Consider the following 25,569-nt stretch of genomic DNA (forward strand, 5'->3'; position numbering starts at 1 on the left):
TTAATTTTCTTTGATTTTGAATTGAAATTTTGGAGAATAATTGAAATTCAATTGAAATTTTGGAAAATAATTGAATTTTAGTGGAAATTTTGGACAATAATTTGATAATAATTAATTTTGAATTGAAAATCTTGGGAAATAATTTAATTTTAATTGAAATTTTGGATAATAATTTAATTTAAGTTCATTTTTTATTGAAAATTTGGATAATTAATTTTGAATATAGAAATTTTAGAAAATAATTGAATTTTATTTCATTTTAAATTGAAAACTTGGTAAATAATTAAATTTTAAATTGAAAATTTTGGATAATTATTGGATTTTTAATTGATTTTGAATTAAAATTTCGGGTAATAATTGAATTTTAGTTTATTTTGAATTGAAATTTTTAAAAAATAATTCAATTTTATTGTGATATTTTTTTTGTTAAATTATAAACAATTGTTAAATTTCATAAAAAATTTAATTGAAAAATAATTTTGATATAATTGAATTTGTGATGTATTTCATTAAAATTATTAAAAATAATTAATTTAGTGAAGAATCATTTTAGTTGAAAATTTGTTAAATAATTGAATTGAAGAAGATCTGAAGAAGATCTACATTTTATACTGAAAAAATGTATTTTATTTACATTTTTGTTCAAATGTAAAAAAAAATGTCGCATTTTTTAAAAATAAGTCGATAAAAGTCGTATTTTTTTAAAAAAGTCGGAAAAAGTCGTATAATCCGAGGCCTGTTAAAACATATAATTTTCATTATTATCATTTAATATGTAATAATTGAAAATTGTAATTAATGATTTATATGGGATAATCTTGCGTCTAAAATTAAATCGAAGAAAATAAAAAAGTTTGATGTAGTTTATTGATAAATTTTATTGGATTTGGATTTGGATTGTTTGAAAATGAAAATTAATGTAAAAAAAATTTTATTTTTAAAACTCAATTTTTGCTTGTTCATTTGGTTATTATTAAAAGCTTTTCATTTTTTTTTTTGCAATCGATACACAGTATCAATTCAGGAATTTTTTTCTGCTATATAACATAATAATATTTACCCTTCAGTAAAATTTCTATTTATCAAAAAAAAGAACATCACACTATCGAATATGAATAAAAAAAGAAAAAATTTGTTACAAATATCGAAAAAAAATGTTAATTTTAAATAAGCCTTTTTCACGTACATGTGAATTTTTTTGAAATATTAAAAATTATACATTATTCTCGCAAACTAAATTTAAATTCCTCCGTTGATTATAATCTACCTTTTTTTTTTATAAAACTACTTTTTTTTATTTATTTTAAAGCTAAAGCAATTTATAAATTTTTTCCAATCAATAAATTTTATCAAAAATAAGTTTCATTACATTTTTGTTTTCAATGTTAATTTTTAAAATATAAAATAAATTGTAAAAGTGTTAATTTTAAAATGTGAAATTGAAGTAAAATTTTTTTTTTATAAAATTGAAAAATTATTTTCAAAAAGGCAAGAGGGTTAACAATTTTATGTAATAATAATAATGAATAAAAAAAAAAAAGGAAAAATAAATTTAGCGTCTAGGTCTAGGTGGAGCGCGTGGATTCGGTTTATTGTGTCTCATATTTTCACATTTTGGAATGTGACGTTCAGCCGCTGCCTCATTAAATTTCCTTCCGCAATGAGGACATTGAATATAATCGCTTGTATCACTTGGTGGTGGTGGTGGTAAATCACTTAATTTTCCTCCGGCCGCCAAGTGTGCCTGCACCTGTTTAGCCGATCTAATTGTATTAATAAAATCCTCGTGCGTTTTTCTCCAATTTGATTTTACTGTTGGTTTTTTATTTTTATTCTGAAAAAGAAAATAAAAATTTCAAAAATACTTTAAAAATATTTTATTAATTCGGATTCTTCTATTTTTTTTTTAATTCTAATTCTTCTATTTCTTCGAATAATAATTAAAATTATAAAATTGATGATGTAGCTTCGGTGGTTAAGCGTCTTGGCTTGCGATCGCTGAAGTTAAGCACATCTCAGTACGGTTAGTACATGGATGGGTGACCGCTCTGGCGTCCGTATATTTTTGCGATAAAATTAAATGTTCACGCAATTTTATTTCTTTAAAAATTTTATAATTAATCAAATTACTGGTTAATTATAAATTAATAATTAAATTTAAAAAAAAATAATTAAATTAAATATTAAATTAATTTATATTAAATTAAATTTGAAAAAAAAAATATTATGGGAAAATTTGGAATTTACCTCTTGTTTTTTAACGCCCACTTTAGCGAAAGGCTCCAAATCCGTTCCCTGGAGGCGAAATTTCATTGCATCAAATTGTTTTCGCTTCTTTTGTCCAGATTGTGCGCATATTTTCTCATGAAGATCAATTCTATCAGTTGTAAAACGACGGGTACAATTTTTGCACATTACCAAATTATCGACGTAGTCTGGCCTTGAACATTTTTAATTCAGTAAATTAATTAAAAATTTTCCTAATTAAAATTAAAATAATTTCTTTTTAATTAGGAAATTAATTTTTTTAATTACAAAATTAAATTCTTAAATTAAATTAATGTTTTTAATTTGGAAATTAATTTTTTTAATTAATTTAATGTTTTTAATTTAGAAATTAATTTAATTCAATTTCATTAGTTTCTTAATAATTAAATTATATTACAATATTTTTAATGTATTTTTTTAAAAATATTTTTCTAAAAATTGAATTAATTTTTTGAAGTCAAAAATTGATAAATTATTTTTTTTTTTTAACTTTTTCTTTTTTTGTTATTTTCTTTTATTTTTGTTTTGTTTAAAATCTTACTTGCTGCTCATGCTTGCTGAGCTTCTTGGTGTTGATCCTCTTGAGGTTGATGATTTATGTCGAGAATTCATTTTTTCTTTTGTTGATCCTCCACTGGAAGCAGATAGAGAAGAAGATGGTCGAGGCACAGGATTTGGAGAACTTTCTTTCTGTGTTGTTACTTGTTTCTGAATAAAAAAAATTAACCATTAATTCGAAATTAGGTTAATAATTAAAAAATTAAAATTTAATTAATAAAAATTAATTTAGTGATTTTAAAAATCATATCAGTAATTAATAAATTAAATTGGTAATTATAATTTTAAGTTTGTAATTCAATAATTAATTATAAATATTTTTTCGATTATTTTCTCCAAGGGTTTTTTTTTTTTTTTTTTTTTTTGAAAATAAAAATTGTTACTATATTTTTATTTGTAAATATAAAATTTATTACCTATTAATAATTGCATTGATAGAAAATTTTGCCTATAGAAATTTTTTTGTATAATTGGATCAAAATTTTTTTTTTTTGTTCTGAAAATTTAAAACTGTCAATTTCAAGCCATTTTTTTTTTTTTTTTTTTTTTTTATTTATTAAAATCAAGGTTATTTGAGATCTATTCATTTGTTTCTATTCTCGAGAAACAATTTTCGAGAAATAACAATAATAAGTGTAATTTTTTTTATTTTTAAATTTGAAAAAAAAATTTAGTCATTTCACCTCATTTCGAAGAATTGGTTTTTTTGCAACTTTTCTCATTTCCGTGTCATTGAAATCGACGACAAAATTTTCGCAAATTTTCTTCACATTTGACAATTGAGTTTCGTTTTTTGCTTCCACGTTAATTGGCGAATTTTCCAAATTTGGCGAGTCCACCTCGTCTTTCGTTGAATGGAATTTTTCCTTTTTCGGCGAATGAACAACTGGACGTCTTGTGGTTTTTATATCCACGGAACCTCGCTGGAAATTTATTAAAATTGAAAAAAAAATTGAAAATAATAAGAATTTCAAAACAAAAAAAAAAATAAAATTTTATGAAAAAAAATTTCTTTTTTTTAAATTTATAAAATATAAAAAAATATTACAATTTATAATGAAAAAAAAGAGAATAAAATACAAAAAATTACCCTAAAATCACTGTCGGGACTTTTTGAAGGTGTACCAGAAAAATTTCTCCTTGTTTTTGAATTTTCCACTTGTTTTCTCTCGTCAAATTCTGGACTTGGACTTCTTGCATTTCTAGAGACAGATTTATTTTCATTTTTTTCATTAAAATTGCCTGAAACAAAAACTCGATTCTCCATTGTCCGATTGATGGAACTCTGATTTTTCATTTTATTTTCATTGGAAAAAAATTCTTCATTTTCTATATTCTCGATGAAAATCCTTTTTTCTTTATTTTCATTTTCGAAATTTTTCAATTTTTCCAAATTTTCTTTTTCAAATTTATGAAATTGTTCAATTTCTTCTTCTTTTTCTTCATCTTCTTTATTTTTTGAATTATGAAAATTTTCATTATCTCCATTTTTTTCCTCTTGAGAATTTTGCAATTTTTCAATAACTGTTATCTCTGATTTTTTTTCTAATTCTTTATCATTTATGTGATATTTTTTTATCAATAATTGTCTTTCATTTGATGATGATAATTTCCATGTTTTTCGCGTTTCCATTTCTGAATCTTGAAATAATTTTCTTTTACACGATGGAGAACGTGTTCGAATAAAATTTCTTGCTAATTCTATTGAATCTCTTGCTGTTGATATTCGACTGTAATCGAAATTTTTTCCCAATTCAGAATCATTTTGACGACGTGATTTTCGTTGAATTGATTTTTGTTGTGTTATGCAATTTTTCGATTTTTTTATTTGAAAATCATTAGATTTTAAAATTGGTGAATTATTTTTTGATGATTTTTTTTCTTGATATGAAATTTTTTTCCAAATTTGACGATTTTTCGTTGATTTTTCATTTTTATTATTGATTTTTGTTGTTTTATTATTTTTTTTTTTTATTGAATTTTCAATATTTGGGGAATTTAAATTTTTATTTATTATTGATTCTTTACTTGTTGTCAATAATTCTTGATCTGTTTCAATTGAATCAAAACGTCGCAATGCCGATTCAACGGAATCGGTTCTTTCGAGTTTTTTGTCATTTTTTTCAAATTCCTTTTCAATTTTCAATTTTCGCGAATTTTCAATTTTATTATTTGATTTTTCAATTTTTATTTCTTTCATTTCTCCATCGACTTTGTCTTTTGATTTTTCATTATTTTTTGTTACGTGAACATTTTTTAATTTAATATTTTCCATTTTTTTGATAATTGGAGAGTTTTTAGTTTTAAATTGTGAAAATTTTTCTGTATTTTGAATTTTTATTTTTTCAAGTGGTTCCAATTTTTTCACATTATCCCAATTTTTTCGCTTACCAGCAATTCGAATTTTTTCCGGTTCAATTTTTATATTTTCTTGTTGAATTTGAAAATATTGATTTTCAATTTCTTTTATTTTAAATTCAATTTCTTTTTTCTTTGATTCAACTTGAATTTTTCTTGCTTCAAATTCAAGTCGTTTTTCTTCGACTTTTTTTAATTTTTCCTCAAATTCACGTTCTTTTGCTTCGATTTCTTTAATTTTTTTCTCAATTTCTTTTTCTTTTTCATCGACTTGCTTTATTTTTATTTCAATTTCACAATAATTGTCGTTAATTTGAATTTTTTTTTCTTCTATTTCATTGGGAATTTGTAAAATAGCCTCTTGTTTTTTCACTATTTTATGTTGTGGATTTTCCATGGAAATTTCATTAATTTCATCTTGAAGTAAATTAATTTTCATCACTGATTCTTTGTCATTTTTTTTCGACTCAATTTTTTTTACCAATTCCGTAGATTTTAGAGGCATTGAATCCAAATTTTTATCGTTAAATTCCATTTTTGATTTTTCATTCTCGTTAATGAGATTTAAAATTTCGTTGGAATTTTCTTGAATATTTTTATTTTCAATATTTTCATTTGAATTAAAAATTTTTGTTACAATTTTATTTTCACATGAATCTAAATTTTTTTCTAATTCTAAATTTTCAATTTTCATTTTTGGTGATTTTTTTTCAATGCTAAATTTTCGATTTTCATGACTCGATCTTCGTTTTGCGGCTGAACTTATTGTTTCTGTATATTCGACAGATTGTCGTCGATTTTTAATTTTTATTAATTCCTGATTTGGTGGCGATGAATTAATATTAATTTTTGGACTTGGTGTATTTTTTCGACAAGCATCAATTGTTTGATCTTCAATGAAAATTTCTTGATACTCGCTGGGACGTTCAAAAATTTTTTCAGGCGATGAAATAGAATTTAAATTTTCTTCAATTGGAAATTCTGTTTTAATTTTTAAATTTAGCGATTCGTCGTGACTCTTTTTTTTTGACGTTGATTTTTTTCTCACTGGAAGTGTAAATTTATTACGTATTGCATCGCGAAGATCGTGAGCGAGTTTTTCACGTATTGAATCTTTTATTTTTCTTCTAGTTCGATTACGAAAAGAATAATTTTCATCGATAAAAATATTGTCCTCAATTTTTTCCAATTCATTTTCATTTTTTTCGTTTTTTGTCGATATTTTTCGTTTTTGACTATTATCAAATTTTGGCTTTTGATTTGAGGATATTTTTCTTTTTTGAAAATCGAAATTTTGAGATGGTTCAATTTTTGAATTTTCTTCAAATTTTCCATTTTTTAATGATATTTTTCGTTTTTGATGATCAAATTTTTTTTGTGTTTCTTCATAATTCGAATTTTCCTTGGATGATATTTTTCGTTTGGGTGAAATAAATTTTTTATTTTCTTCGAATTTTTCATTTTCTGGCAATTGTAAATTTTCCTTAATTTTTGAATCTTCATTTTCAAGTACAAATATTTTTTGTGTTTCCGGTAATTTTTGATCATCTTCAAAATTTTGATTTTCATTAAATATTTTTATTTCTTGTGATTCAAGTATTTTTACTGATTCTTGAAATTTTGGATTTTCTTCAAATTTTTCATTTTCGATGGATATTTTTCGTTTTTGAGAATCAATATTTTTTGAAATTTCTTCCAATTTTGATTTTTCTTTGCAGGATATTTTTCGTTTATGCGATAAAAATTTTGAATTTTTCTCTAATTTTTGAATTTCATTGGATAATTTTCGTTTTGGTGATAAATTTTTCTTTGATGTATCATTAATTTTTATATTTCCTTCGGATATTTTTCGTGTTTTTAATTCTAATTGTTTTTCACTTTTTAAAAAATTTTCATCATTAAAATTTGGAATTTTTTTGAAATATTCAGTTTTATAAATTATTTCTTCGGGAGTTTTTTCCTCATTAACAAATTCTTCTTCATCTTTTTTTTGTAAAATTTCAATATTTTCAGTAGAATTATTTTTTTCCTCTAAATATTTTTCATTTTGTGATAATAAATATTCGTTTTTTTCTTCTTTTTCAATTTTTGTTATTTCTTTATCATTTTCGGGTAAAATTTCAATTTCTTCAATTTGTAAATTTTGATTATCATCATCGTTTGATAAATTTGATGGTGAAAAATTTTGTTTACGATTATTTCCCTCAATTATTTCGCGAATTAAAAATGTCGATTTTAATTCATTGTTGGAATTTTCATTTTTATTGGAAAAAAATGCTTCGCGAAAAATTTGACAAAATCCATCGTCATTTTTTGTATTATAATTTTCCTTCATTTCCAAATTTTGATGACAAATTTTTGTTTCTTGTTTTTTTTGTGGAGAATTAGAATTTTTTTCTATTTTTAATTGTGAAAATTGTCGATCTTGTTTTCTGGACTTCGTCGATGATGACAAATCTCTGAGGAAATTAATGTCAATTTTTTTTTAATTTGTTTGAGAGTAAAAAAAAATTATTTTAATTATTTTTCTTTTTTTTTTTTTTTTTTTTTTTGAAATAATTTTCCATTTTGTTTTCAAATAAAAGAATTTTTTATTTTTTTGGGAAAAATTTTTTATTTCTTAAAATTTATTTTTTAATTAAAATTTTTTTTTGTCTATTTTTTTATAATTTGGTTTAGTTTACCAGTGAAGGAAAAAATTTGTTAATTTTTTTTTCTTTTTGATCTTTTGTTTTGCTTCGTTAGGATTATTTTGCTTCCCAATAAAGCGCACCATGGATTAGAAATTTTTGTTGGAGATGATTTAATTGATTCCTTTGGAGATTAGGCCGTCAGTGAGCGTTTTTACACCAAAAATAACCAGAGTTCCATTTCTAGCCATCGGATTGAATAAAGATCGAGTTCTGTCTCGATTATTGGGATGAGAGGTTTTTTTTTAACTATTGCTGAGAGATGATTATTATTTATTAGAGAAATTAGGATTATTGGTTTAAATTATTTTTTGTGGAAAATGAAACTTCATGTTCTTCAATGAATTTACATTCCATATTCCTTCGTTTTTAAGATAGAAAAAGTTTATAATTTTTTATTTTCAAATTTAAAAAAAAATACCGTAAAAATTTCAAAAATAAATTACGAAATATTTAAGAAATATAATCTAATTTTTTTTTTGGACATTGGAAAATATAAATTATAAAATATTTAAAATTCTGAAAAAATAAAAAAAAATTTAAATATAAAATAAATTAAAAATTTAAAGTCTTTAAAAGAAATTTAGTTACAGTTAATTGGTAATTAGTTACAGTTGGTTAATAATTATATTTCTACAATTAAAAAAATTTTTGTTCGAATAAATTAATATTTTAATTAAATGAAGACTAAAAAAATTACAATTTACAAAAATAATGAAAATAAATTATGACGAGAAAGTGTTAGTTTATATTCATTTTTTTTAGAGAGAGAGAGAGAGAGAGAGAGAGAGAGAAAAATTTATTTACCTCGTTGTTTTTTTTGTAATTGATTTGGAACCCAAATTTTTTTTCGATGATGAATTTTTAAAACGTTCCAATCTAAGTTCAGCTTGTGAAAGTTTTTTTGTTAGTGATTTTTTCCCCACCTTATCAGGTACTTCCATCATTAAATCTTCGGGGAATTGTTCACTTTCAAGATCATTGACAACTCGATGATGAAAATTTTTATCATAATCAAAATGATGAATTTTTCCCGTCGTTCGATTTCCTTCCTCGTCGTCGTCGTCGAGTAGCTGAAAATTTTTTTAAAAATATTTTTATTTTTCCAGAATAAAAAAAAAAAACATTAAAAAAAATTATATTTTATCATAAATTTTCATTATTTTTAAAATTGTATTTTAAATACAAAAAATTGTTAGTACAAACTTCGTGTCGATTTTGGCCATTTTCGTTGAGATAACGTCCAACATCGTTCTCATTAATAAATTCATCGTCGCCAAAATTTTCATGATTAAATTCTTCATGATAGGTGACAACTGGTTTTCCATTATTTACATTGCTATTGACATCAGCGCGCGCTGTTCTTTTAACAGTGGTAATTGTGTGTTTGGAAAAATTACGATTTTTTCCCGTTGTTAAACCATTGGTTGTTTGTTTTTTTGATTTATTATTGTCGAGAGGTTCAAGAGGATAACTCCTGTCGATTCCCTTTACTGTTGTCTGTCGACGTTCGTCAAACATTTGTCTCACCTGCATTTAAAGAAAAAACTTTTTTTTTACCAATTCTTTTTCTTTTCAATTAAAAAAAAGTAATTTAAGAGATTTAAACTTTGTACATTCTCATCATATGAAAAGGTGGGCTGAAGATTAAAATAATAATAATTTTCAGAAGCTTTCATATATTATAAAGTTTAGAAATAAATGGGTACCTTGCCACCTTGAGTTGTGGAGGTTGTACGTGTTGTGGTGGTGGTTTTGGTGACAGTTTGATGATTCATATTGGAGCCCTGATTCGAAGTATTTGAACCAGCGCTGCCTCTCTGTGCAACTTGATAAGCTCTTTGTTGTTGTTGATCATAAAGCTGCAGCAATTTCTGCTCCTTCTCTTGCAGTTGCTTCTGCTGAAAGCGAGCCTGAAATATATAATAATAAATTTTTTTTTTATTATTATTATTTTCTTTTCACTGTCGAGAAATGTTTTCCTCTTGCTGGAAAACAATCGAACACATTGATTTTATTAGTACCTTGGTAATTTTATTGTATCTAACCGGAATTTTAATAGACATTTTATAACAAGGATTATTGTTGGGAGGCATTTTTTTATTTGTTGTGGTCTGATGAAGGGAAAGTACACGTATGTCAGTAGGTTTTGCAACCTGCACTGAAGAGAGCCAGGAACCTCATCGATTCCTTTAACCTACATCCTATAGCTATAGGGGTTACTAAACCCATTGTTGAGGATGAGATAAAAAGTAATTATATATCGTTCATTGAGAGATTTGCACCGTTTATCAAAATAATGTATTTATCATTTATTTATTGAACATAATTTAACAAATGCGGGTTCACACAATTTTTTTTCTGAAATTATATTTAAAATTTTGCATTATTCAACAAGAGATAATTATTTTGATATTGTTTTCACAGTTAGAAATAAGTTTCACTGATAAAATCGAAATATTTTTATTTTGTTAATATTTTTATAAATTGTAGCAATTATTTTATGCGAAAAGAAATTAATTGATTTACCTAGTGCTTAATTAGAAATAGATTAGTGAACCTTTTTTGCATTAGAATAATGCATAAAAGACAAATTTAAATAAAAAGCTAATTTCCGCATTATATGTTCAGCATGGTATATTATTTATATTTATATTAGTTATAAATTATAAGTGATATCATTTTTGCTAATAATTTGTTCTTTTTTGTTTCAGATGACAATAGAAAAAGTGATGCAGTTAAAAAAAAAGGTTTGTTTTATATTAATGATGAATAATAAATAACATTAACGACTTAGTCTACCTAGAATTGGTATTTTTAAAAATTCGATTAAATTCGATAAATGACAAAAAGATTTAAACTCCACCTAAGGCTCTAAATTGTTACTCATTGCTCGTTTTTACTTCCAATTAAATTTCAATTATAATCCCCTTTCAGTGCAGTTTCATTTCAATATTAGAATTCATTCATAAAATTAATTATGCTTAACGACAATAATGCATCTTAAATCTTATATTCAGAATTATATTTTTAAGTGTCATAAAAAAAAATTTATTAAAATTATTAGTCGACTATATTATAGATTCGTTTTACTTTTTTTTTCTAAAGAATATAAATTATACGATAAAGAATTTTCAGGATGCAATTAGAATATAGCGTGTGTTGATAAAATAAATATATATATAGTCATGAATAAAGAATGTGTGTGCGGGGTCATTAACACATTTCTGCAATAAATGTGAATTATTATAGTGAATAGTAAACAAAATATCAGTAAAGTTAATCAATGATTTCTTGTGTGCACCGGCTACTTGGCACGTTTCCATTTTAATATAACAAATAAATTATTATACACGTCTGTATATTTAAATTTTAGAATAGAATTTTGTGATTAAGTCATTTTTTTATGAATCCTGTAGGTTTTATTTTTTTAAATCAAATAAGCAAAATTTTTTACGAAATGAAATTTTTTTATACTGAAGAGTCGAAAAAAATCTGATAGGTAACGAACGGAGTTGAGAAATATTATATATAGCGCTGTGAATGAAAATAAAAAATGAGTGAAACTTATCATTAGCCGAGGAGAAAATGAGTGCACTTAATGATTTGATGAGCGTTAAATAATATATATATATATATATATATATATATATATATATATACATAAATTTATGTGGAAAAAAGTGGCTAAGGAGATAACAGAGAAGGTGACCGTAGGAGGAGAAGCTTCTTCTATAAATGGTCATGTATGTCAGAGTCGTTGGGTCCACTGACACTTCATAAATGTGCACACGATGAATTAAAATGGAAAGCAACATTTCGTGTTCCAAGGTTCTTAAAAAAAAGAATTTTTCTTAATCCCAAAAGTTTTTTTCAATTTTCAATAATTTTATAATTAAATTACAATTATTTATTATTAATTTTCCAATAATTAATTGGTATTTTTTAATATTCCGTTTTTTAATATATAATTTTTATTTTTAAGTATTTTCTAAAATATTATTTACAATTTTATTTGTTGTTGGAACATTTTTTTTTCTAAGAATATAAAATTATTTATTTCATTAAAAAATAAATACAGAGAAAAAATGAATTTCAAATGTTGGGAAATAATTCTAATTCTCTTAGACAATTATTATTGTTTCCAATGGATTTAAATGGAAATTATTATTTACCAAGGAATGCAAACCGGAAATTGTGGCTAGTCCTTCAGCAGCCCAAGAAGTTTCCATATTCATGGAAACACCACGTGGCTCTAACGCACGTTGAGATCTGATTGCCATTGATAATTGTTCTCTCGTAAAGTCATCCACCTTTCATGATTTTCTCATGCTTTCATAAAAATTTCACAGAAACTTCATTTTTTATTTATTTATATTTTCTTCTATTTTTCCTATTCAATTTTTTTTGCTAATTTTTTTTTTACTAATAATTAATAAATATTAAATTTTTTATCATTTTATTATTTAATTTATTCATTCTGATGGGTTTTTCTAAATAACTGTTGTGGACAGTTTTTTTTTAATTTTCTCATACGTATTTTAATTTCTCACTGTTCAAAAATTATACCTTCGTTATTTATTTTAAGTGTGTAAAGAATGTGGTACACGTGTTGAAAGTTGAGATTTTATCATGGAAAGTTCATTTGTCAATAAAATAAAATTACTACTTAGCATGAAAACACTTCATTTTTATTTTTTCCTCCCTCGAAAATAATAGTTTTTCTTTTAATATTCATTCTGAGAATTAAAATAAACTTCCACGTTCACTTGACAATTTATTATTTTCGCATTAGTCTTTTTGCAATGCAGAAAATTTAAATTGAATAAAAGAAATTTTATCTATAAAATTTAAATTATTTTTTTTAATTAAGATAAAAAATATAGTTAATTAATTTTTGAAATTAGTAAAAAAATTTGTTATCAAAAATTTCTATTCACAATACAAAAGTTAAACAATATTCACAAATATAGTTGTAAATTTTTGTAAAAAAACAAATTTGTAATTATTTTTTTTAAACAATAAATTCACAAATTAATAATTGACCTTCGTGAAACTACATTTAAAGGTCATCAGTTAAAAATAAATCACTGATGTCACTGTTCACGAATCACTATTATTATTGTTATTATAATAACGATAACTTTTTTAATATTTGAAGTTCTATGTAATAATAATTAAATTCTTTTCTTTACAATGAAAATTAAAAATTTTCTTTGGAATTTAATAATTGTCAATTTTTTTTTCTATTTTTATTCATTATATTTACTGATAAAAAGAATAGACCAAGCAAAGCAACCATTACAACTACTGCGTTGCTATCAACCCCCTCATAGTTACCCCTCGTGTGTCACATATATTTTCAAACGCATGCGTACTTTTTCCCTCCAACTTTATATACATATATATTTTTCACAATAACAAGAAGAAACTCGTTGAAAAACTATGCTACACGTACAATAGTAAATGCATTTTTTATCAAATTCGATTGTTCGATTGGATATTCACATAATTTCTTAATCTAAATTTAATAAAAATAAGTTCATTATCTTTATATTACGGTAATAATCAAAGTTTATATTTTTGTTAAAAAAATATAATAAATAAGTAATTTAAATATTTCTTTTTAAATATTAAAAAAAATTAAACATAAATAAATAATTAGCAATAATTTTTTTTAATTGAAGCAATTTGGAAATTATTTCTGTTAACAAAAAAAAAAAAAAATACAATCTACTTACATTCTATGCGAAAAAAAATTAATTGATTGACCTAGAGCTTAATTAGAAATAGATTAGTGACCCTCTTTCGCATTAGACTAATGCATAAAAGACAAATTTAAATAAAAAGCTAATTTCCGTATTATATGTTCAGCTTGGTATATTATTATACTTTTAAAGAAAATTTGTAATATGAATATTTTTTTCAAATCACTTTTTAATTGCAGTTTTAAAAAATGGTAGACCAAGACAATAATAATTGTTACATTACAATCAATATAGTAGTTCCAAAGCAAAGTAGAAATTAAAAATAAAATTTACTATGAATGATAATTCTACTAATAGTCGACTAATAGTTTTAATAATAATTTTTTTAATATTCTTATTCATATACATCGAGACGATATTTATATTATAAATTATAAGTGATATCATTTTCTGCTAATAATCTGTTCTTTTTTGTTTTAGATGACAATGGAAAAAGTGATGCAGTTTAAAAAAAGGTTGTTTTATATTAATGATGAATAATAAATAACATTAACGGCTTGGGCTACCTGGCATTGGTATATACTGAGAGAAACGATTGGTTGGGATTACCATTTCGTTAGTTAGAGTATTTTAACTAATTTATATTAGTTTCTGTTACTATTTAGTTAGTCAGCCTAACCATTTTGTTAGTAAGGTAACTAATTAAATAGTTATGCAAACAAACTAATTAGTTAAACCAACTAATAAAATAGTTATGCTGACCAATAAAAATAGTAACCACAACTAATAAATTCATAGCAGTATAGTTTACTAACTAAGTGGTCATCTCAAAAATAGTAATCTCAGCCAATCTTTTCTTTCAGTGGAATAAAATTAACGGGTTATGCTATTCTCAACCATTTTTCTTTTTTCTTTCACTAAAATAATATCATGGGGATTATAATACTGCTATATTGATGATTTGCTATTTTAAATTTTGTGGTAGTTTACAAATAATATATCTCTAAGAAATTAAAATTCTTGGTTTTCTCAATCAAAATAATTTTTTTTTTTCATAATCTGGTTAAAATGATACGAACCTCAAGGATTATAATATAAATGATGGTTGTCAAAGGCACGGATTAATACTGACATTGGTTAATCGATCCAAGTGTGTAAAATATATATTATAGTGTAGGCAAATAAGTCATTCATATAGGAAATAGAAAAAAAATCCATCGCCTACGTAAACGTCTCGACCTTGTCTCGACAAGTTACAATGTCAAAAATTTTATGTCTACTCGCATAATTCATCATAAATATATATTTACTGTTTAATGACTTTGTCAAACGAGACAAAAGTTTGCCAATGATTCATTATTTATTACACAGTATTGGTATATTGAGTTTTTCAACTATCTATCTATAGATAAAAGAAGAGTAAAATTGCAATATATGGGTAATTAGACGAGTATGACTTATATCTTTTAATTCCAATGTATTTGGTGTATAAAGCTAATTGAATTTTATAGTATAATGATTTGATTTGTAATTGTAATTTTGGTACGAATAGTATCGCGACTGGTTAAGCATTGTAATTAGTTGGATGCGGTTGGTCTCGATGTGTATACATGTATAGGTATTATATATATATATACATTCGCTATATAGATATATACAGTAGAATCGCTTGTACCCGCAATGTAAGTGGTGTAACAAGCTTAATAGGAAGTTGTTTGATGACATGACGATAGCGTTTCAAGAAAGCCAATTATGGTAACCAAAATTCTATAGCTATCTATATTGCACATATATACCATTATTATTATTATTATTATTCAAAATAATCTTCAAAGAAAATTTTTTATTTTTTTCTATGGTCACAAAATTTCCAATTATTATTAAATTCTATAAATAAGAAGATATACAATTTACTTAAATTGTTGACTCACTTTTTTTTCGAAGAAATGAGAAAAAAAAATTCGTGCAAGTCTTCATAAAAACTACATATATTATTGAAGAAGAGAAAAAGATGAAGCCCACAATTTAAAAAAAAAAAATTTTTAAAAGGCAATCGGGATAAAGAGAAATCAAGGATCAGTCCTAAGTGGGAGTATCTAGACACGCGTATCTAACGTCCCACACACAAATCGTGTCAATAATTATTCAGGTTCAAGCCTATGTTCGAGCCCGCAGTTTACTTCGACATATAACACCTACGCAAAAACACCAACTGTTCTATATTATATCTTTCTCTCTGATTCACCTTCATTTACACAAAATCTGCATATAAACGCGAATGCGTCTCAATTTATCAAATTTTTGAATATTATTTTGTCAATATTTATAATTTTTATAAGAAAAATTTCTCTTTATCAAAATGATTAAAAAATTTTATTGTTCAACTTTTTCTAATTTTTATAGTTTTGTACAATAAATCAGAGCTTGAAATTTTTTTAGGGAACTCATATTTTTTGCTTATAAATTATTTTTTTTTGTTTCAGATGACAATGGACATTAAATAGGATATAAGAAAAAGTGATGCAGTTTAAAAAAAAGGTTTGTTTTATATTAATGATGAATAATAAATAACATTAACGACTTGGTCTACCTAGCATTGGTATTTTTAAAAATTCGATAAATGACAGAACACATTAAAACTCCACCTTCTCACTGAAAGCAAGGTTTTCCCTTTGTCCACTTTTTAGGGATTTATGGCCCAGGCCCGAAAGCCTTACAGTTTCGCATGATTGCTATGGTAACGGTTACTATGTAATCATTTCCATGACAACCGTTACCATGGTAGAAAACATTACGGATATGATTGTGGTTTAATGAATCATTATTATTATTAGGTGGTAAAGGAATAATGTATAAACATGTTGTTAAAAGAATATTTGTAACCATATTTATAGAGATGAAGAGATAAAGAGATTAAATAGGGAAGAATAAGATATATAGTCGATGAATTACATGAAGCGAAACATAACACGCTTCCAAGCGTAAATATGGCCATGATCTTTTAGACTCGCATCGCAAACTTTATTGACTCCATAAACGTTTATATACACACAATGCTTATCGACTTGCTTCAAAATGCTCAAACATATATATTGTATATATGGTATACATATACGCAGCATAACCCTCATTTTCTCTTCGCTTTCAACAATATTTGTTAGTTCAAGAAAATACCATGTTTATTGAAAACACAATTTCCTTCACTAAAAATACATAATTTTGAAACTGCTTCAATAGCTTTTACCCTTCACTTTCAAGTTTAACATTGAAAAAGATTTACAAAAAAATAAATAAATTAAAGTTTATTAAAATTCTTAATTACTAAAATGTAAAAATAATTATACAATTTTTATTTTTTTTATATAACTCTGATTTCTATTTTATATTTTTATATAATTATAATTTCTCTTATATGTATAATAAGTTATACAATTATTAAGTTATTTAAAACGAAAAGAAAGATTTCAATTAAAAAATTGTTCCAAAAGTAAACAAAGACAATTTTGTTCTGTAAGAATAATTAGAGTAGAGAAAATAATTATTTGCAAACACGAAGAAAATGATAAAAAAATTTCATGAAGGTAAAAAAATATACACACAAACCGTGGCTATTTATTAAGAATTAGGTAAATATCTGGTGAAGTAAAAAATGATTGTTTAAAGACGAAGAGAATAAAAAGAGAGAGAGAGAGAGACAGAGAGAGAAAGATTTATGAGAAGAAAAGTACTACACAAGAGAATGGAAAAAAAGGAACAAGATTCAAACAGACGGATTTGGAGACGCTTGGCTTATCAACCGCGACCTTACTCCAGGATCTCTACCCATAATGCAATGACGTCATTTCCTGTGTCTTTAAGACGACCTCTTTCGACAGGAACTTTACTTGTTCATATATTTTTTTTAAAGGTGTGGTCTTAAAAATAAAACTCATCATGTTGACGAAAATTCGAAATAAAAAAAAATAATAACAAATCTTTATCAAAACTGAACGTAACAGAAACTGACTTAACCAATAGTAATAATAATAATAGAAATATAAGAATTACCTGAAGCATTTCGAGTCGACTCGATGACGCCTGGGGGGCGGCCATCTTCTTTCCCCGGGACACTTATTTTGACCAATCAGAGTATGGCTTTTTCGAGGTGTAAAACTGAAATCAGAGAAGAGAGTGAGAGGACTAATTACAAACGTAAACGAAAACAGTCGTTGCAAACTGCAACGTGTACAGTAATTGCAAAGCAAGTCAGCGTGGTTTAGTGTGGGATGCGGTCACCACGAGTAAGCATTACACTCAATCGTATACCCTACAGAATACCCTTTATACTAGTTCATATCGTTTTACGATCACGTTACTCTATCAGATCTGCAATCAGATATATGTATATATCTACGATACCTATACGTTTTCATAGGTTCCATTTTCCCCTTTTAAAAAAAAAGAAATAAAAAAAATATTTTTATTTACAAATTAAAATGTATATACTATTTCCAAAAACAATCGTAATGGTTTTATACATAATATGTATTCTAGCAGAAATTTTATTTTATTTTAATTTTTTGTTTTAAAAATATAAAAAAATTGTTTTTTTTTTAATTTGGAAGTAATTTTAAAGCAAATTTCAGTTTACTTTTCTATTTCTGATAAATTTTTATTGTTCACGAAAGAGTCTACTTTATCTAAAAAGAAATATAGAGTAAAAAGACTTCGCTTTTTTTTTATTTCAACCATAAGGTGGAAATGCGGGTCCGAGTGACATTGAAATAAGAGAAAATAACATGTTAACTGATACATTCGGGAAGTGGTAAGAAAGAAAGCAAGCAAGCCGCGTTCTCTTGGGTAAATACAACCCTTTCGGTAAGATTACTCGTTTTACAGAAAACCCGTGGTATGGTCTGCTGAGTTCAGACACTTGAATAGAACATGAAATGGGTATTTGAAAGCAAAAAATAAAAATAGAAACAAATTTACAAGAATTAAAGAAATTTCTGAGGTTGTTTAAATTTTTTTCTGGGAACACTGGGACAAACGGACACCGTATTAATATAATTACTTTATTGAGGAATATAAATTATAAATGATAGAATTTTTTTTACTTATAAATTGGTTTTTTGTTTCAGATGATAATAGACACGAAAGAGGATATAAGAAGAAGTATAAAAAAGGTTTGTTTTATATTAATGATGAATAATAAATAACATTAAAAAACAATACTTATGGAACATAATCCAAAAAAAACATAATCGAACATAATCTTCAACAAAATAGTTGAAGATGACAGTTAGTTGCAAATCCCCCATATTCAGACTTGTATCTCTATTAAATATTTATTTATTTAAAAAAAATTTTATTACTAAATTTTAATGAAATAATAATAGTCAAATAAAAATTTGTATTAATTTTCAATATTTGCATATTTGCTTCATATAAAATTTTTTAAAAATTTAATTTAGATTTTTCAAATAGTAGTATAAACATTTTAAATTTTTTAAAAAAGACGAACTTAATTTTTCTTTGTTTAATGTATATTTATTACATAAAAATATATACTCAAATTTAATTTCTCAGGAAGTAAAAGATCTTAGCCTTGAAATTTTGTTGTTTCCTTGACAGAAAAAAGTCTTTGAAAATGAAAATTTTTGTCCTTAGAGGAATTCAGAGAAGTGACTCATTGAAAAATATGACGTAAGCGGTTCACGCGACGCTTATGGTCAAGACCTAAAATACACGACCTGCATATACATATAAGAGATTCGAAAAAACTTCCTTTCAAAGTGTAGATCGAATTCAAGACATATAATATTTGTGATGCGCGGAATTAAAAAAGTACAAATAATAATAATAAATAAATTTTTTTTAAATGAATAATAAAATATTATCAGTTCTCATTTCCATTTACGATGGAATCATATTGATTTACATTTTCTAATCGACTTTCTGATAAAATTGCAAAATGCAACATTCTTCTTTTAATGAATTATGTTATGTATAGGTTTTTAGCGCGTTATCAATATATACAATATTCTCTGTGCCAACTGATGTTATTCACCGAGAAACACGTGGGTCGAAACATTCAAATAGTGTTTTTCATTAAAAAATTTTTTTTATTTATCATAAAATTTTCACACTTTAAAAAAACTTGCGTGAATTGTTTAATTTAATTTTATCAATTGAAACTTTCTTTATTTATAAATTTATATAATATTACAGCAAAAGTAAAAAAAAAGAAGTTGAAAAAGCAAGACAAGACTAAATATTATTAAATAATTTAAAATTTGCTAGTAATAGTTAATTAATTAATAAATTAAATAATTAACTGGTAATTATTTATTTATTTAAATAATAATTGAAGTTCATAGAGCTAAAAAGCTCTCCGAGAAACAATTACATATATTTATACATATTTGAATAATTATAACAATATAATAAAATTCTGAATGAAAACTTAGAAATTACCGAGTAAAAATATTAAATATAACTTTGAAAATAAATTTGTGAATTAAATAAAAAATAAAATAATATTAATAACCAAAAAGCAGACTTTTGTCGCAAACAGCAAGTAAAACAATATAGTTGAATTGTAAGTGAATAAGAATAATTAATTAATATTAACATCTAATTGAGATATATAAATAAAAAGTTAATTTGTACTTGGCTTACATTGAATTATTTTTATAATTATTAATGTCAACGTCACTTGATTTATTGATAAAGTTACTTTCAGTTTTTTTTAAACATATTTAATTACAATATTGAATATATTTATATTCATTAAGCATATCACTCTTAAATAATAATTAGAAATTATTATTATTTCACTAAAAAACTGTTTTAATTTAACTTTTTTTGTAACTTATTGAATTTTTTAACTAAACAATTCACTAAGTAAATTAACAAAAAAATTTAATAATTCAAAATATGATTTAAAATATCTAATTTGATTCACAAATCATAAAATTTTTTTTATTAATTTAATTAATAAATAATTTTATAAATTTCTTTTTAAAAATTTTGAAGTAATAATAATTTAGTTATTTTTACTTTAATTTTCAATTATTTTAATCAATGTGTTATAAATATAACACTATTAAATCAATTAAATATTTTCTTAGATTTTATTTTTAATATCGTTATTTATCTATCAAATTTTTTTAAACAATATTTGTTAATTTACTTACGTCTATATTCTAATCCAACAAATATATTGTTAATAAAAATTATGGTCCACGTATTTTGATCACTAAATTATGTAATTAATGATAATAATTTAATAACAATTTTTTTTATAAGGAATTTCAAAAAAATTGTTTCTCACATAAAAGTTGAAAATTTTTTAAACTCACCTAAATCAATGGAAGCTCTTTGCGGATGATAAGAAAAAAAAATGAGAGTAAACGAAGGACGTCCTCACATAAAGAGAACCGGTGTTCTACTGACAAGTAAACAGCTGTGACCCTTTCTCTTCGCGGTTCCTTAAGCCATTCTTCGTGGCATGCATCTTTGATTATTATTATTTTAGCCGGTTATATAGTTCTTTTTTGATGTTTTTAAAAATAATCTTAATTTTTCAAATTAATTAATAATAATTAGTAATTAATTAATAATTAGTATTTAAACTAATAATTAACCTTTTTTTTTAAATTTTTTTAAAAATTTTATTAAAAAATGACACGTGTAAAAAAAACTAAATCCTTGAAATAATTCCGATAAGTAAAAAAAAAAATGACTGCCACATAAAAAAAATAATAACATTTTTTTTTTTTTTGATAAAGTCGCAAACATTGAAAAATTCAAGTATTAGATTAGCTTTCATTGCTTCGTTTCTCTTCTCTACAGAAGTTTGAGTTGTTATTTTAAGAGCTACTTGCGATTATTATTTACTTCTTGTAAGTAAAATACTTAATTATATATATATAGTAAATCATTTTAAATATAAAAAGACTACCCCTAAAAGTAAATTCTGTAAAATGCATCAATTACAAAAGTTTTTTTTAAGTGTAATTAATAATAATTAGAAATTAAATTAATAATTAGTCATTCTTTTCAATTCTATAAAAAGAAAAAAAATTACATTGTCAAACTGTAAGGTTGCAAAATTTGACAATTTAATAAATTAAAATATTACACATGTAAAAAAATAAATATTGAAATAAATCTAAAAAGAAAATTATCAACAAAAATGACTACAACATAAAAAAAATGAATAAAAAAATTTTTTTTTTGATAAAGTCGCAAACAATGAAAAATTTATGTATCAACATTTCATTGCTATATTTTTAAAAATGCATCAATTTTAAAAGTTTTTTTTTATGTAAAAAATATGTGTTTTAAAAAGTACTTTAGAAATAAAAAAAAATCCAAAAAACTTTGCCGCACGATATTACTATCAAATTTTTAGCTATTAAAGATAAAAAGTAATTTTTCTCAATTGACCGTAATGATCCAATTTTTTCAATATGTTTGTAAAAAAAAAAATTAATAATACATTTTTTATAACCTATTAATTTTTTGAATTGTCACTATGATTTTCGTAATCAGCGTACAAAAATACATAAATAAAGTTTAAATAGTAAAATAGATGTCGTCATGTCGGTAATGTCAATTACTTTAATTTTTTTTGATAAAAAAAATTAAATTTTCAGGTTCACGGATAAGATATCAGAAATTCTAAGAGTACACAGAGATATAATAACGAAACTAGAAAAAACAAACAATATTAAACAAATCGACTCACAATGGAAAATACAACAAATTTGCACTTTCTTTCTGTTTGTCACTACATAACTTATTTTGGTATTTTCTTTTACAACAATCACTTAATAACACTTGAAGAACGATATCAAACTGTTAGCATATTAAATAATTTCTTTGAATATCTCAATAATTCCAATAATAATGAATCGGAGTTGAAACTGAAATTTCTACAAAATGCATTGAAAGAAAGTAATTCTTATGGCGGAAGGGGCAAAAATTATTATAAACTGCTTGACGCAAAACACGTAAATGAAATATATCAGAACATTATTGGCACGACTCTATTTTTTCACTATGGCAATGTTAATGGATATTTAGCTCAATTAAAAAATGGAAATGATAAGAACATAACAATATTTAAAGAAAATGTGTATCAACATCTGTTGCATAATTACACGAGTAGGGATTATTGTTTTTCATCATTGAGAAATCAAAGTATTAAACTTACTTTACTTGCAATTAAAAAAATTTTTCAACACAACATTTTGCCACTGTTTTCTCATCTAGAGGAAAATGTGAATTTGGATTATAAAAGAAAAAAGCGCGAAACATCAGATGATGATGATGATCATATTAAGGAAATCCCAAAAAAGATTCCTAAATTATCTCATGCACAAGAGGGAAGTGAAATGCATAAAGAAATGTTAGATCTTCTGCGTGATTTTAAGAAAGAGGGAATTTCTTTTAGTATGAGAAACAGTTATTTCAAACAGAAATTATATGATTTAGCTGTAATTCAAAGTAAATCTCATAAAGACCCAATCGGTGATTTATGGTGTGTTCAAACTACAAATTCAGAATCAATTGCTAATTTTTTGTTCGGTTTAAAAGGAAAATTGTTCTATTTTAATGATGTAACTCTTTTGCAAAGAGAAATTCCAACATCATCATTATCATCATCATCATCATCAGTTGACAATAATAACGAATTGGAGCAATTTTCTTCATCGAAAACAATAGAAATTCGTTATCATTTAAAAATTGATAAAAACAGTGGTATTATAGATTTACATTCATTTTCTCAGTCTAACGAATTCCAAGACGAGTATATTACATTTAATGATAGACTATTTTTTGTAAAAAATACTTTCTTTACTAATCATAGAAAAATTTTAAATATTGAATTAAAAAATTTTGGTCAATGGTCAAAATCAATGCAAGACGAAATTAATTATCTCGACAATTCTAAAAGTATTTGGATTAATGAAAGAATGAAAAAAGTGAAAACAGTTGCAAATTTTTTTACACAAAATATACCATTCTTTACGATAATGGAAGCAGAAAACCTTCTGATGAATTTCATTTTAAGAATTAATACCATGGGTGATGTGCCAAGTTATGATCAGTTTGCGAAGGATTATTATGATAACTTAGAGATTTTGCCTTCTTATAAAAATTTCGAAATAAAAAAAAATAAGTTTCACATTAAGGATGTAATATTTTATGATAAATTAGATTACATTTATACATTGGAGGAAGCAAACAAAAAAATTAAAGATTTATATGGTTCTCATCATATACCGAATGTCAAGGAGATATTTGAAAATTATAAATTATTATCCCTTGATTGGACTCTGCGATTTGAAGATTATTATACATTGTATTTTGTGATTAAAATAAAGGCACAATTACTCATTCATTTTTTCAGATATGAAGCTGCAGTTTATAGATTAGGTCTTCGACAATGTTCTAAAAGTGAGGCGCAAAATCCAATTAGACTTTATAAACTTTATATATTTGAGGAGAAAGATTTAGAATCTTTTGAGTCAGTAAAAAATAAAAATAGATATTTTAAATTAAAATCGTTTACAAGGTTTTATGAAAATTTTTTTGTTGCTATAACACAACATACGAATTTGGCATTAGATAATTCTGAAAAAAAGCGAGTTATTTTAGAAATTACATTAAAAAATCAAGCGGCTATTGTGAATATCAATTTTGGTGGTTTATATTCTACAAATCCATTTTATATTGTAACATCTTGCCTATTCCTTAAGGTTGCGGATATACATAAAGGAACAACTGTTACTGGAGAAGAAGAATGGTTTATAAAATTGCATGACAATGATATGTCAGAAGAAAAGAGAATGGTTTGTATGGCGAAAAAACTTGAGGAATTATTTTCAAATGATGTATAATATTTTTCAGATTAATAAGTGCAATAATTGAAATTGAATAATTATTATATTTACTGTTATATTCTAATGTAAAAAAATTATTTTAAAGAAATATATAAAAATATTATAATACAGTTAAACATTGTTAAAATATATTTGAAGCACACATCTATACACAAATTCCAATGTCTGATGAGCTGTGTCCGCAGCTAAAATGCATTTGACATTGAAATAAATTAATAAATTAATTAATTTCTACAGTAAAATTGACTTGAAAATACTTCTTATTTAAAATTAATAATAAACCTTATAAACTATATAGAATTTACATTAGATTTTAATTTCTTCGGTTTTTTCCTTATTCTACGTTCAAATCCAATTAGTGACTTAATACGTAAGTATTCTCGTAAGTTTGATCTAAAAGATTTTTTATACCAATAAGTTTCCGTCTGATAGAGGCTCAACTATATGTTACAAAAATTTTAATTCTCAATTGAAAAAAATTAATAAAATAGACAATATATAATAATTAAAAAAAAATTGTTTCAAAAAAAATAAAACAAGATAAATTGCTAAAAAAAGAATTGATTTTTTGCTTCCTGGTGGAGGAAGCTTTGTAATCCTTTCGTTTATAAAACTTTTCAAAGTGGCGGAAACAAATTTTTTTCTTTATAGAAACATGTTATATGAGATCCTGATCAATTGTCCGGATGTATGTATGTGTGTGTGTGTGTGTGGATCCCTTTTTTGTTTAGCAGATAACTTTAACAGGTTTTAATGGATTTAGATAAAATTTAGTAGGCTCATTTATCATATTAATATCTCAAATCTGACTAAAGGATTTTGAAAAATTCCTAAAAAAAAAAAATTTTATGGTCTTTTTTCCAAAAATTTTTTTGAATCGAAAAAATTTTTAAATAGAAAAATTTAAGGTTATATATAATAAAATCGTATTCTTTACGTCAAGACGAATCGGTCGATATATATATAAAGTATTCATTTTAGGTAAATTTAAAGAATTAATGAAAGTTAAAAATCAAAAATTCACATTTTGTCAATAAAATTTTGCTTTCTCCACGAGAAAGCAAATTTTTTTGCTGATCGTAAAGAGGAAGC

The 25,569-nt window shown here is 24.2% G+C and overlaps 2 protein-coding genes across 3 annotated transcripts; one reads left to right on the forward strand and one right to left on the reverse strand.

Annotated features, from left to right (window-relative positions):
- Window positions 1–1,439: 1,439 nt before the first annotated feature.
- Window positions 1,440–21,087, reverse strand: LOC127281172 (uncharacterized). 2 transcript variants are annotated; one of them, XM_051304758.1, is made up of 10 exons: window positions 20,926–21,087; window positions 17,630–17,734; window positions 9,584–9,787; window positions 9,081–9,404; window positions 8,682–8,947; window positions 3,917–4,028; window positions 3,510–3,749; window positions 2,810–2,976; window positions 2,248–2,440; window positions 1,440–1,834 (listed from the first exon to the last, which is right to left on the reverse strand). In XM_051304758.1, exons 2-10 carry the CDS (start codon window positions 17,672–17,674, stop codon window positions 1,553–1,555), a joined length of 1,833 nt encoding a protein of 610 aa, XP_051160715.1. In that variant the 5' UTR covers window positions 17,675–17,734; window positions 20,926–21,087; the 3' UTR covers window positions 1,440–1,552. The 2 variants fall into 2 exon arrangements, with proteins under 2 accessions (XP_051160715.1, XP_051160714.1); XM_051304757.1 differs by lacking the exons at window positions 17,630–17,734; window positions 20,926–21,087 and adding an exon at window positions 12,050–12,298.
- Window positions 21,088–21,343: 256 nt separating this feature from the next.
- Window positions 21,344–24,587, forward strand: LOC127281171 (uncharacterized). Its single transcript, XM_051304755.1, has 2 exons — window positions 21,344–21,468; window positions 22,225–24,587. Exon 2 carries the CDS (start codon window positions 22,318–22,320, stop codon window positions 24,472–24,474), a length of 2,157 nt encoding a protein of 718 aa, XP_051160712.1. The 5' UTR covers window positions 21,344–21,468; window positions 22,225–22,317; the 3' UTR covers window positions 24,475–24,587.
- Window positions 24,588–25,569: the final 982 nt, after the last annotated feature.

The sequence above is a fragment of the Leptopilina boulardi genome, unplaced genomic scaffold (assembly GCF_019393585.1).
Source record: "Leptopilina boulardi isolate dan_hultmark-lab unplaced genomic scaffold, ZJU_Lbou_2.1 LbouV2_266, whole genome shotgun sequence".
Lineage (NCBI taxonomy): Eukaryota > Metazoa > Arthropoda > Insecta > Hymenoptera > Figitidae > Leptopilina > Leptopilina boulardi.